At 48.3% G+C, this 13,123-nt stretch overlaps 4 protein-coding genes across 4 annotated transcripts; 2 read left to right on the top strand and 2 right to left on the bottom strand.

Annotated features, from left to right (window-relative positions):
* Positions 1-544: 544 nt before the first annotated feature.
* Positions 545-1,633, top strand: PtA15_12A401 (uncharacterized protein; the record flags this gene model as incomplete). The annotated part of the gene is made up of 4 exons (XM_053162007.1): positions 545-681; positions 827-998; positions 1,087-1,178; positions 1,264-1,633. 4 exons carry the CDS (start codon positions 545-547, stop codon positions 1,631-1,633), a joined length of 771 nt encoding a protein of 256 aa, XP_053025967.1.
* A 1,233-nt stretch (positions 1,634-2,866) lies between these two features.
* Positions 2,867-4,781, top strand: PtA15_12A400 (uncharacterized protein; the record flags this gene model as incomplete). The annotated part of the gene is made up of 6 exons (XM_053162006.1): positions 2,867-3,118; positions 3,220-3,794; positions 3,893-4,010; positions 4,083-4,304; positions 4,396-4,560; positions 4,647-4,781. The coding sequence occupies 6 exons, from the start codon at positions 2,867-2,869 to the stop codon at positions 4,779-4,781; spliced, it is 1,467 nt and encodes a 488-aa protein (XP_053025966.1).
* Positions 4,782-5,776: 995 nt separating this feature from the next.
* Positions 5,777-9,745, bottom strand: PtA15_12A399 (uncharacterized protein; the record flags this gene model as incomplete). The annotated part of the gene is made up of 10 exons (XM_053162003.1): positions 5,777-5,797; positions 5,875-6,062; positions 6,139-6,348; positions 6,423-7,469; positions 7,535-7,585; positions 7,659-7,830; positions 7,899-8,154; positions 8,211-8,321; positions 8,391-9,233; positions 9,315-9,745. The coding sequence occupies 10 exons, from the start codon at positions 9,743-9,745 to the stop codon at positions 5,777-5,779; spliced, it is 3,330 nt and encodes a 1,109-aa protein (XP_053025965.1).
* Positions 9,746-11,725: 1,980 nt separating this feature from the next.
* On the bottom strand, positions 11,726-12,255 carry PtA15_12A398 (uncharacterized protein; the record flags this gene model as incomplete). The annotated part of the gene is made up of 4 exons (XM_053162002.1): positions 11,726-11,824; positions 11,933-11,998; positions 12,099-12,130; positions 12,198-12,255. The coding sequence occupies 4 exons, from the start codon at positions 12,253-12,255 to the stop codon at positions 11,726-11,728; spliced, it is 255 nt and encodes an 84-aa protein (XP_053025964.1).
* Between the last annotated feature and the right edge of the window lie 868 nt (positions 12,256-13,123).

Below are 13,123 nucleotides of genomic sequence, written 5' to 3'. Positions count from 1 at the left end.
GTTCGTTGTTGTTAAGCTCGGCCGGGGGTCCTATATACTCTGTATCCTTTAGCACTTCTCCTATGCAGCTCTGCCCTCTGACGACACGAGAGGGATGGGGCTGAGATACGTCTCATGATTGGTGAGTATCCCGGGCACCTGTGTCATGACGGGTGTGACGTGACCTCATTTGAGGTCCCGTTTCTTGTTCGACCACAACGCCACAATGAGAATGTGTTGCGTGTATTTACTCGCAAGGGCTTCACCCCTTCCGCTTTAGGTGTTAATTGCATTGAAGATTCCAGAGAAGAAAGATTTTTTGAAAATCTATAAATAGTCGAGCTGCACTCCCCACTAAACTCAAGCCTTTCAATCAGCGTTAACCCGCACATTGTATTCTTCTTGCTTGCCCCAGAGGCCTTCACCGACTTTGTTTAGACTGTTCATCGATCATCGCATTTAGATTTTCTATTTTTCGCCATTTCACTTAGTAGTAGGCACTGCCCTTCCCCGTCCGGTACGGTTTCAAAAACGAGAATTTCTGGTTACTACAACTCGATCAAGCATGTTATCGCTACTCCCAATCTTGACTTTATTGGCCGTGTGCTCAATCGTCACTGCCGGAGACGTCGCCCCGAATGTTGGTAAAAGTTTCCCATCAGTGCAAGGAACTTTTTGGAACGGTGCAACTTTTGCCGGAAGGTTCGTCGCACTTTCTATCATTTCACGCAACTTGTGTTCATCTCTCAGTAGCTGGATTCTGGATCGCAATATGAGCAATTGGCTGACTATGTGAACGATCCTTTCACCCCGAACTACGTTTCTTTCCCTCGCTTCCAACAAATAGCTGCCTCTTGCAAGATTATTATAAATCTGGCGCCCCAAATGGCTTAGAATATGTTGCAGTGGCCAAAGATGTCAATGGCAACGCTGAATATTGCGGCGCGTGTATTGAAATCACCCCCAAGACGACAAAAAACACTCCAGTGGTTGCGATAGTTTCTTCTCACTGCCCCGATGTAGGTTTTAAATGATGATTATGTCTAGAACCAAATCCCACAATTTTACTGACTATAAATAACATCTGGATTCTCTTATTTCACGCAGTGCCCCGCAGGAGCTCTCGACATCCCAAAAACACTCTTCAATCGCCTACAGGGCAATGCTGACGGAAGACCTGGCATCAGCATGTTCAGTTGGTAGGTGATGCTTTCTTTTCGGGCTGTCGATAACCCTTCCCAGACTTGGTGCATTTATTCTGAAACTCTTCATTACCAAATATAGGAAAGTGGTCACTTGCCCATTCGGAAAGTTTCCGAAGATCATAAACAAGGACGGCTCTTCGAAATACTCCCTATCCATGAAGGTCGTCGATAGCTCATACCCGGTCCAAAGTGTCGTGATCATCTCCGGTGGGAAAAATTTGGCCGCTTACAAGCGGGACTACAACTACTGGGAGCTTCACAACGCAGGCGTGTTGGACGATAAAGTCAAGGTCATCGTCACTTGGACGAACAATCAGTCTTTTAGCTTCTCGAACGTCGACCCTTCAAGCAAACAAGCTGCAATTTCTGATCTGGAGAAAAATCCCAACGGGAGACGGGCCGGAGCTCATAAACGGAAATCCTTTCAACAAGCAAGAGGTCAGAACTAAGCCTTTTGGTTAGATCTCAGTTAGTGCAGTAGCAATTTAGTATTTTGTGAGAAACATGCTTTTTTCGAATAATTTTGTTTGCCCATAGTTGTCAATTTTAGCTGGATACCAAGATTTCCTAGAGACACTTGAAAAATTCACAAATTATAAAAAATAATTACTGTTTCAAGCAGTTGCATTCCATGCAGCACTGAACACCGGAATGGATGAGTCACTGCAAAAAAAACTGTGTCAACTGTGAGCAGTTGACATACGGCAACTCTGAGGAAGCTTGTGGTGTTACACCAGTCTTACTCAAGGTTTAACTCAACCCAAGCTTCAATGCACAGTCACTGTGCACCTTGCACAGTGACTGTGCCAACAAAGGCACTTCTGCATTCATGTGGAGTTACAATGGCAGCTTGGATTGAGTATCCTGCATGTCAACTGCAAGCAGTTGACCAAGTTATTTTTGCAGTGAGTAGCACTGTTCACGTAAGAAATCTATGACCATGTGAGAGATATACATCAGCATACTTTCCCAGCCAAATTGGCTGGCACAATGGGATAAACTTTATTTCAATCTTGCTGATGTTTAGCTTACGTGAACAGTGCTAGTGTTTGTGCTCATCTCGCGATCCCATGGTCCGTTTTTTGTCCCAGCTTATGTAGAAAAATGACTGGTGGTCCCAGATAGTGGAGGACTTCCTGTCGCAATCTGGGAGCAATCTGAGAGCCTCCCAGAGTCTCAAAGCCTAAATTTCCCTGCAAAATTTGGCTCAGATCTGGGAACTCAGATTTTTCTAGATTTTGCGGGGAAATTGGAGGACTTCCCGTCAATCTGGGAACCCCTTCCAGACCCAGATCTGAGCTCGCAGGGAAATTTAGGCTTTGAGACTCTGGGAGGCTCTCAGATTGCTCCCAGATTGCGACGGGAAGTCCTCCAGTCCCAGATCCTCTCCTGCTCACAGCATCCCCACCGCGGGTGCTATGTATGTAAACGGCGTTGCCAAATCCTCAGAGGGAAGTACTCATTACATAAATATGTAATCCGACGGGGTGCCGGTGCAGAGTGTCGGATTGCGGAAACTGCTGCCCCGGATACAGGGCACCCGAGCTGTCCGGCTGGATCTTTCGGGTGGTGGGCCGGGGAGCTCGGTGTCCGATGTGCCTCCACCACTTATCAAGTTTCGACCCCAACCTCAACAGCCAGCACCCAGCACCCAGCACCCAGCACCCAGCACTCAGCACCCGATGAAAAACATCCTCATATCTACTCAGAGACGACTAATACCATCAGCAACCGCCAAAGTCACTCACTCTCACTCTCCATCCCTGCGTCGAACTCATGAAGACCTGCACCGTCCCAAGACGGCGCAATACCCAAACCTCCAACCAAATGACGTCACTCAACTCCTCAAGAGACCATCCACAAATATCATCCCTCCTCCTCATTTCGTCGATTCTAGACGAAGGTCTTTCCACTCCAGCTCACCCAGAAAAGATGTGATTGAATTACTTTGTATCTCAAGAAACCACACTTCCTGCGTAAACTGATTAAGAAACATGAAACAAAATGATTTTGCCTGCTTGCCACAAAACAATAGCTCCTTGGTTTCGGTGTCTTCTCATGTTCAATTCCGATCTTCAAGTCATTCCTGCTCTCGTTGACCCGAGGCACACTGGTGATCTTACCATTCTGGTACCGCTGGAAACTGGCCCGATACTTCCCACGTGCCTCTCGGACGCTCTTGACCATTCCACTCTTTGCGATGTGTCTGGTCATCGCAATCGGCATCGACCAAAGTCCACGCACCCACCGCTGGCGACTACTATTGATGTCCGAGGGCGAGGAGATGGAATGGTCCCGTCGGAGGTTCGAAGACCTGGTGGCCTCAGATGGCCACATGATCGTAGGCCCGCATGACCCGAGAACCCAGATGGTCAAAGAGATCTGCGACCGATTGATGACCGCCTTAGACCTCGACTCGCCCGTCTCCGCCGCCGCCTGGCCGAGAAGCCCTGAGGCCGATGATCCACCCCGCTTCGGACGTCGACTTGAGCCCTCAAGAAAACAAATCAAATCTAGCGCCATCGCGGGCTCAGATCTTTTGCCCTGGAAACCAGAATCGAGCAACCCTGAGAAGAAACTCGAGTCCCACGATTGGGAGCTTTTTATCATGTGTGCTACGCATCTGCCACTTAGTACACCCAACGATCACGATCGCTAACGATAATATTCTGATCACTAAAAATTCTTTCCTGCGCACCGAAATCTAGTGACTCACCCCAAATAAACGCCTTTGTCCTTCCAACGAAGCAGATATTTGTTTACACGGGACTCCTCGAGCTGATCAAACACAGCGAAGAATTAGCCGCAGCTGTGATAGCGCACGAAGTTGAGCTAATCGCCCCTTTTTCAATTTCTGCACTTACAAATAAGGCTTAATGACATGATGTTTCTTGGTAGGTGTCACACGTGGTTGAGAGACATGCGGTCGAAAATCTAGGCTTCTCAGCCCTCTCAGCAGTCGTCTTTGACGCTATGAGAGGCGTATCCTACGCTCTCACCATCTCTTTTCCTCTCTTGTCCGATGGCCTCGCTTTCTGCATAAACTATTTGAATGATGTCGTGGTACAGAAAGCTTACAGTCGGAAATTGGAAACTGAGGCCGATGAGCTTGGATTAATGGTATCGTTTTGATCATTTGATCTTATTTTCTTCCTCAAAAATATGAATTTCACTGAGGCAGTATTCTTGTTTGGTCTCATAATTATTATAGATTATGGCTCGAGCCGGCTACGATCCCAGCGCTGCATTGAAGCTATGGAATCTACTACACCGACTCGAAGAAGACCAGGAAACCAGTAATTCAAATAGTAGCGTAGGATGGGCAGAGAAAATCCCTTGGACCAGGACTCACCCGACTTGCAAAGATCGAGAACAAGTCTGTATTTTGTCACTTCTTTTTTCCACTACATTCGACCGCTCTCAAACCTAACGGGGTTTGTTTTTCCTTATACCCTGTGACAGACCATTCAGAAAGCCTTACCCAAAGCATTGAAGTTCTTCCATCAGCCAGGCGCACAGTCTCTGTCTTTCTCATCAACATCTGCATCATCAACATCTGCCACTGGAACGGATCCTTCATCTTCATCTCTTCCTTAATTCAAGCATCCGGTGTCGTCGACCGGTCGGCCGCATTCTTTTAAACTATCTCTCATCCATTTCATCCGATGAACATCAAGTCGTATCTGTTTCTTCTTACCAGCAAGTCTCATTAACAATCAGTCTCCCTTCGGTTTCTTTTCCGCCCTTATGCGCTACTGCAAAGTCGTCTTTTCACAAGCCTCCTTAGATAATCTTCTTGGTTCAAGTTTACAGGACCCAAGGAACCGCACTGCGTAGTTTTCTTCTTTATTGTGTACCTCTTATCACTCAACCGGTTATGACATCTCTTCCGCCGCTTCTATCTCTGATCTGTTGTTGTAACTGCTTGCTCACTTCGCATCCTTCTTTAATATCGAGCTGTATTGGCATCATTGTTAGTATTAGAAATTTTCCGTGGTCTTTTGATCAGCGCAATTCTAAATTGTGTGCAAAAATTCTTGACTATGTGCAGTGAAAACAACAGTTGAGGTGCTTCACCTTCCAGAATGCAGGGTGCCAACCCACACTCTTCAAGGCGTGGAGGCTTCGTAGAACGAGGATAACTATGGGAGCTTATTGGAGGGGACCTGAACTCAGCAGCAGTCTCTCGGCGCGGCGCGGAGCGCCTCGCAAGTGCGGGGACAGAAATTTTGGATGTTCCAACTTGTAGCGGTCTGGATTACTTCTCTGCTGGGGCCAGCTATATACAATATAAAATCTATCAGGAGGATGTTTCTTGCTTTAAGAGAGTAGAAATAAGAGCTTGGAAAACTGGAACCACTGACTAGACAGGTTTCAGATTGTAGATCGAAAAAAAATACAAGAAGAAACAGCATTCCACCCCCAAAAAACGTCAAAATATCCACAAAGAATTGAGAAACAGGTTCCGTTACGGTGTAATGGATTGAACAGGGATATTGGAAGTGATATCAAGTAGGAATTATCGGAAATACAACAGGATGGAGGAGGTCCGTATAAATTACACACAAAAGAGACAAATATTACCGGGAGATTCAGAAGCTTGTAAAATACACCTGCAAAAGTATTGAAGATTAGTAAAAGAGGACCAAAGATTATCTGAGACTAATCTTTTGTATAACTGAATTCTTACCTTGGAAGGAAAAACGATCCCGTCATCACTAACGAGGATAATTTGCCTAGCGGTGGGGTTCTGGCCGTTCATAGGATGATGCGGAGGTTGAGCCAACATTACCTCGGCACACTTGTGCTCCACATGTGGGCTGGGGATGTCACCAAACCAAACATGCAAATGGGGCGAAAGATTTACACCGTAAATAACTGTTTTGATAGAAGATTCAAACTAGTTCAGTTGAAGACACTGTTGAATTTTGGGATGCATACTAAAGAACTCAACTAATCATCTTGAGCTCTTGTGGATCAGATGCGGCCGGGTTGGGTGGCAGGTATTTGGAGATCATAGGTATCGGGGTGGCGGTGTCGTATCCGATCGGCGTAGCTGGGATTGGAGTTGTAAAGACATCGCTTACGGCACCCGGAGAAACTGGGGACGAGGGTTTCCCATTAATCAACACAGGTGGGATCCAGAACGTGTGGCGTTCAACGTCTGGGTGGTCAAGGACAAGCTCAACTGTTAGTACAGCGATCGGGCATCGGGGGTAGAGATATTTCGCAACTTGCCACAACCAACGATGGTCCAGACTGCAGGTTCACCGCATTCGATTGTCCAGACTTTCGACGCGTGGGGATACATGGAATTCGACTGGCTGCACTCGGACTCCGAACTGTGCTCGTCAGGACCACACGAGCCGATCGATACTCCGCGCTTTCGATTTTTGCTAAGCGCGCGACCGTGGAGCAGGGAGGTTGATGCCTTGCGAGGTCGCTTTACTTTACCACCGTCGGAGGAACCCAATTCTAGCTCTAACCCGCCACTTGGGGTGTTGCTACGGGCACGTGAATTCCCGGAAGAAGCGATTGGCTGGCTGAGGTGGGATGCGAGATAATTCGCCTCTGCCAGGGCATCGGAGTTGGTGGCGCCAAATGATCTAGCTGAGGATGCGCTGGGGGGTGGTGTCATTATTGGGGGGACGGCCTGGCGGCCTGACTCTGCTCGATGAACACCGACATTCTCTCCCAGGCAGGCCAAGAAAGACCCAGAGCCGGGGAAACCCGCGTAGGGCGATGTGATTGGAGCGAAGTAGGCCCCTTGTGGATCAGTCATCACTTCGAGTGCGATCTTGTGAAGCTGAGAGACCGGATCTCCTAAGACTTCACCGGGCGCGACGGGCATATCCCGCTGGCCAGATGACGCATTCCCTTCCAAACTTGCACCTCCGATTGCCGTAGACCCTTTGTCAACCTTGCGGATGATCATCACAGGTGAGACTACGGCCGTGCTCAAACACTGAAGGACAATGGGCTGATTGTAATAAATGGGAATCGGGCCAGCATTCGGATTGACTGGAAGCGCATTCGAGGGGGCTCGTGGATAGCCGGGTGGAGGGGGGTAGGCAGGGGCGACATTTTCGGCTACGGTGGCTGGCTTAGATGGATCGACTAGGTATATTATGAAAGGATCCCATGCGGAAGTGCGCGCAACAAAACAGGTTGCATCTTCACCTGGAGCAAAGGGCTTCTCCTCCATTCCGCTCATCGCACGCCAATCACCGGCCGGGAAGCTTGCTGATGGGCCAGAAACACAAAGATACTTTGTCGAGACGGTTTCTGAATTGCGAGCATTAGTAAAGTGAATTGGTTGTGATCACAAGTGAGATAAAACCGGGACTAACGTGAGCGCAACCGATTGAACAGAGCAATTGTAGTCCCATGGTGTATACATACTGTGAGCGGCGGGATTGATGGTAAGCTAGCAAGTTCAATGAAGAATTCCAGACGTGGACTGTTTGGACTTACAATCTAAATTCTTAATGCTTTGTCTTTTTTTGCTGGGTTTGCTTATCACCTTGATTGGTTTACTGGGGAAGGTGCCGATGTGACGAGCCTCAGGTGGGCCAAACCCAGGTGCAATCACGCGAACTAAGGCTTCAACTTTCTTAGTCTTTTCATCCACCTCCGAGATATGTAGCTGCAGAAACATCGAGTCAGGACGATAAATTAACGCCCGGTATGGCCAGCCTTGAGAATCAACTCAACTTGCTTTCCGACGCAACGCCCAGCTATGACAACATCATCCAGAGATGCTTGATCACCCACAACATGTCCAGACATGGACATCCATTCGGAATAAGCCTCCGTAGGAATGCTGTGCTCTCCTGACATGCTGATAATGGTTGTCGGCGGATGTAAAGCAAGGCGATTGGGACTTGGCATTGGACGACGAGGATCAGCCTCGGCGGCAGCCCACCAGCTACAACCTAACAATAACGCTGAAGGGGGCGGACATAGGAACCTGAAAATGCAAGCAGTTAGCATGAATCTACATTCTCTGTAGAAGAATCAAGTTACCTCTTCTCTGCTCCGTAAGACTTCTGCGCGACCTTACCAGACAGGACTAATACTGTCCGTTCACCCAGCAGAAATCGATTGGTAGAGGACAAGTAGAGTCGAATGAAAGGGCTAAAGGGACAGAAAACAGGTAATAGTTGGTTCACTTTTTCCCGGTTTCAGAATGCGGAAGTTGCTTACGCCAACAGAGCTTCGCGCTCTGCGCGAGAGATCATACTCTTCGGAGACATGAAAGCGGAAAATAGTTGGTCCGGAGTATCTAAATGTAAATTGGAGAACTGCTGGCCTATGGGAGCAGACATTGGGAGGGAAGATTGGTGTGGGATTGGATTCCAATCGTGGAGATGCTCACTGAAATCGGCAGGGGTGGATGACGTTGAGCGATTCCGACTCATCGCATTACTTTCAATAGACAACGACCGAGAGTAAACCGGGCCGGCAGACATGGGATGGAGCGTCTGAGAGTGCGTGTTGGGCGAGAGTGATCGGTTGGCGTGATGAAGTTCAAGATTGAGGGTGATAGTTGCATCTTGATTTGAGTCATCTGCATCTTGAGGCCGACGGCCAGTGGAGCCGGAGCGAACATTCTGGAGGACCGGCGGTGCAGGGAAGCCATTAGGGGCATAAGCATGTTGCGCTGAGTGTGGTTGGAGATCTGCGGAGTCAAATGGAGGAAGACTTGATTGCGACGACGTGGAAAAGCGCGAATTGTGGAAAGCTGAGTCGGCGGGGGCTGAAGATGGATATTGGGGCGCCGAAAGGTCTGTGTGGAGTCTCAGGTGGTTGTTATTGTGCGCAAATCCAGATGACCCATGAAGGTCAGGTTTGTAACCTCCGTTGTTCACATTCATATCACTCGGAGTCATCGGAGTATTGATGCCGGCCCACGAGCCCGAGCCCTCACTGTCGCTCCGGGAGCGAAAATTGCTCATTCCGGTTAGCGTTGGCTGCAAGCCATTGGAAGACTGCTGATATTCCTTATACTGATTGTAGGGATCTTGCGAGTAAAACTGTTGCGTGACCCTGTTGGGCATGCACATTAAACGCGTCAGTCAAACATCAGACGCATTCTTTAATACCAAAGGAAGAAAACGCGTAACTCACGCGCTGGAGGGTGGAAATAGGGAGGATGAGGAGTTCATTTGAGCTTCGAAAGAATAAGCATTGAAATCTCCTGGTTGTGCCAATTCCAGCGAAGCTGAAGCAGCGCGGAAGTTTGATGAATCCGACTGGGCTGGGGACTGATGGAGACCGGGGAAAGAGCGCGAATGGGACAAATGGGCTTTGCGGGAAATCGACTGGGGGTTCTCAGATTCCTCCTGCTGGAGTACTTCAGCCAAATCAGCGTCTTGATCGTAAAATGTTGATGGGTGGAAGATGGCCGGCGACTCCCGCATTGTTTGGCTAGCTGTCCATGAATGAGGACCTGGGCTTCCTGAGGATTGAATGCCGTTGTTGGTGTTAGTCCAATCCGCCTCATCATTAGTCGACTCGTAGGTTTTGTCAGCACTTGACACAAAAGGGTAGTCCACCATGGTTCACAAAGCTATTCGGGGTACGTGAATTGAGGGATTGCACTAAGGGGTCTCAGGTTGACTGTTTGTTTGTGTGAATTAAGGTAGCTTGAGAGCGCAGATTGCGGAGTACTTTCTCAGCTGCTACCACAGCTGGGTAGAAAAGGTGGAGAGGGGTGGACCGAGTGAATGGTGGTGGGGTAAAAAAACGAAACAGTATTATGAATTAAGAATAGTTTCCAAATATAAGGCCGGAGGATGACACGCTGTGGAAGACAGGGAAAATACACATCAATCTTCCGAAGTGAGCAATCTGTGCGCTATAGCTAGATATCGGATTGGCGAAGGTATATGAATTGGCCTAAGCTGAAGGCCAAAACAAGGATTCTTGCGAGTCTGAACACCAGAAAATAATGTCGGGTAACCGCGTTCCACCACTTGAGACGGAGGTGTAAGGCCGAGAGTCTATTGAGGTCCAGTGCGAGGCTCAGAGGGGAAGTGAAGAATGAACGGATGGGACGGGTAGATTGGGGCCGGAGAAGCTGTCAACAAAGACCGGAGGAATTGTTGTGCGCGTAAAATACTCAAGGATTCATCACAGGGTAGGAAAGAGCCTTCGGTCAAGATAAAGACTTTATCAGGTTTGGTGTAAGGCACTTCTCATGCCTAGCGTCGCAAACCTTCAGTGACCGGGAGGAAATCCAGCCCGTCCGGCCTCCAGAGTCCAACCAGTTTCGACACTGCGCGCTTGTCCAACCATGAATCACTCTTGTCCAAGTTGTCTTGCAGGCATTCAATCAAATTTCAATGGTTATAGTCAACAGCGGTCAAATCGCCGAGTTGATTTATTCTTGGACTCTCATGCATGAATCGAAGTTAGTTTACATTTGTTGGAGAGCTCAATTCTGCCGCTGCCTGACACTCACTCCAAGTTCCCCGGCTGTCAGCCAGGAAACAATTTCTCCTCAACATGTATGCAAATTTATTTACAAATAAGTTTAACTAACAGACCCGACCCGACGTCGATAATCAGGGGACATAGCATCATGTATGCGAACCTGGATACACAAGTTCACTCACCACCGTCTTCGTGTTGGTCTCAAAATCTCACCGCCACTTTTTTCCCACCAGCGTGTACTGAACTATGTAGGCGCGATCGAATTCCCTTGGCCGCGAGCTGTGGGAGCGCAAGGGCTAGGGAAGAAGAGGCTCATGGGAGCGAGATTTTTTAAAGACCCCCCCCCACGAAGAACTGTGATGTATTGATGTGTGCAATTAAATACAGTTGCGCAAAAGGCTTCCTACAAAACTCCAGGTTTACGGTCTAATCTTTTGGGAGGAAATTGACAAGAGTTGCCCCTTACCAGCTAACCGGGTACATATTTACACACCCTGGGGCCAGCGTGGAACCGTAAAATCAAGCTTCCCACACCGAATTACGAGGCATGATTTGAATTCTCCTTGACCGTTGGGTGGAAGAGGGTAGAAGGCACCGTGGCGGCGTGGTAGGAACAACCGCTGGTATTAAGGCTGTAACCCGGGGTTCGGATACCAGCCTGGTATCAATATCATCAAGCTTCCCACACCGAATGTCGATGGATAGCGGTGGATGGCGTGATCCCTTCCATCTCCAAGTCTTCACGGGGGCCACGTGAGGAAGTCAAGTGGCATGGGATGAATAGAATTGGACAATGGACGAGAATGGACGTTTCCTGTCGCGAAGTACGAAGAGCAAACCTTCAAAGTGTTACATAAGAAAAGGAAGTGTGTACAACAACGGTCAGACAGAAAGACTCAAACATTCTTTCAATCAGCAGCTTCAGTCTTTACGTAACCCTTTTCCATAGGCGCGCTAGGTGCCTGAGTGGGACTTGGATTGAGATATAGGACTGGGGACAAATCTAACCAAAGACTGGCGGCTTAATTTATCGCCTTCGAGTGCAAGTCTATCCTGGTAGATGAAATCGATTGTTAGAATATATCTGGACGAATTTAGATGCTTCATTCCGAGGAGAGAGAGTCGTTGCTGTTGTAAAACGATGCTGGCTTATCAAGTCGCTCCGGTGGGACCCGACCTTCAGCTCGCGCTTTGTCTTGTTCCTAAAATATGAAGGAATGAGTCCAAAAAATTAAATCAAATCATGCCTGAAAAACACTGGGTGGCTATCAGACTTTCCCATAAGACAGACAATAAGGGAATATAGTTACAATCTTCAGAATGCGCATGTATTCTGCACCGGCTGCAATGTTGGCGTTGTGAATCTGCCATATAGCCTGCCGAAACCGTTTGGAAAAAGATGTATTGGTGACTATTGGTGAGTGTTAGAATGGGACATCTCAAACTTTCTCTGGGACAAAGATCAGGAACACATACCCACAGGCCATAGACCGAAGCAGCTGCACATGCTGTAACGAGCAAGGACAAATGAGAGTGAGATCTTGCCTTTGGGGGACGTAATGTGAGCGTACTTACTTGTAACGATGGCACGATGGCCATAATCGAGCAATGTTAAGCGAGGCCGAGGTGCCATGTTCAAAGGTATGCGGTGAAGATGTCGAGTCGAGATGTGTTGACACAGCCAGACGTCGCTGGTGACACGCCTCCAGCAGCCTGGTTTCAAGTTCGAGCCTCGAGGGGGGTTACGGCCACCACTTCCATAAAGTACACCACGGGTGCACTAAAAGTTTCCGAGGTGGTCTTGAGAACGAAATTGGTTGGATAGTGATTTTTGGGACCGAATTGGTCTGAATTTGGTTTGGGAACCCATTTGGTTACTAATTTTGTTCCCAAAACCATTTTGTGAGAGAATGGCCACCGTCCTCCAAGAGATTTGGTTTTCAGAACCAATCTCCCAACTTTTTCCCAAATGTTGTGGGATTGGTTCTGGAAACCAAAATGGTTGGTTTAAAGGTCATCAAAACCAAAAAGGTTAGCAGAGCAGTTCCCAGAACCAATGGAAGTTCCCAGAAATATTTTTTGGAACCATCCTTCAGTACATGGGCAGGCAGTCTGACAACTGCAAACGTGGCAAGCTGGGGACTGCGGGCCGCGCAGCGACTATCCGACTGGCCTCTTGGAAGGATCCCCCAGTTGCTTCCTCCGACCGGAGACGTAGCCTCCATCTTGATCACTTCATGACCTTTGTCCCTCTTCTCCACCCATTCCATACCGGGCATTGGCCATCGCACATCTTTCTTCTCTTCCCCCTCTTTGCTTGCCCAGATTGTTTGTCCCTAGCTGTCTAGTCTTTCGTCAAGATTGCTGAGCTCACACCGGTTCTTGACTTGATCTGCCACCTCGCAGTGGGACGTTTACTCCGCTTTCAGCAAGATCAGCCCGATGTTCTCCATTGCTGCTGCATTTGTAAGTTTAGAACTGAATACACTCAAAGCCTGTCT

This window comes from Puccinia triticina, chromosome 12A (genome assembly GCF_026914185.1).
Source record: "Puccinia triticina chromosome 12A, complete sequence".
NCBI lineage: Eukaryota > Fungi > Basidiomycota > Pucciniomycetes > Pucciniales > Pucciniaceae > Puccinia > Puccinia triticina.
The sequence above is the reverse complement of the archived record's forward strand: the minus strand, read 5'-3'. Positions and strand labels throughout refer to the sequence as shown.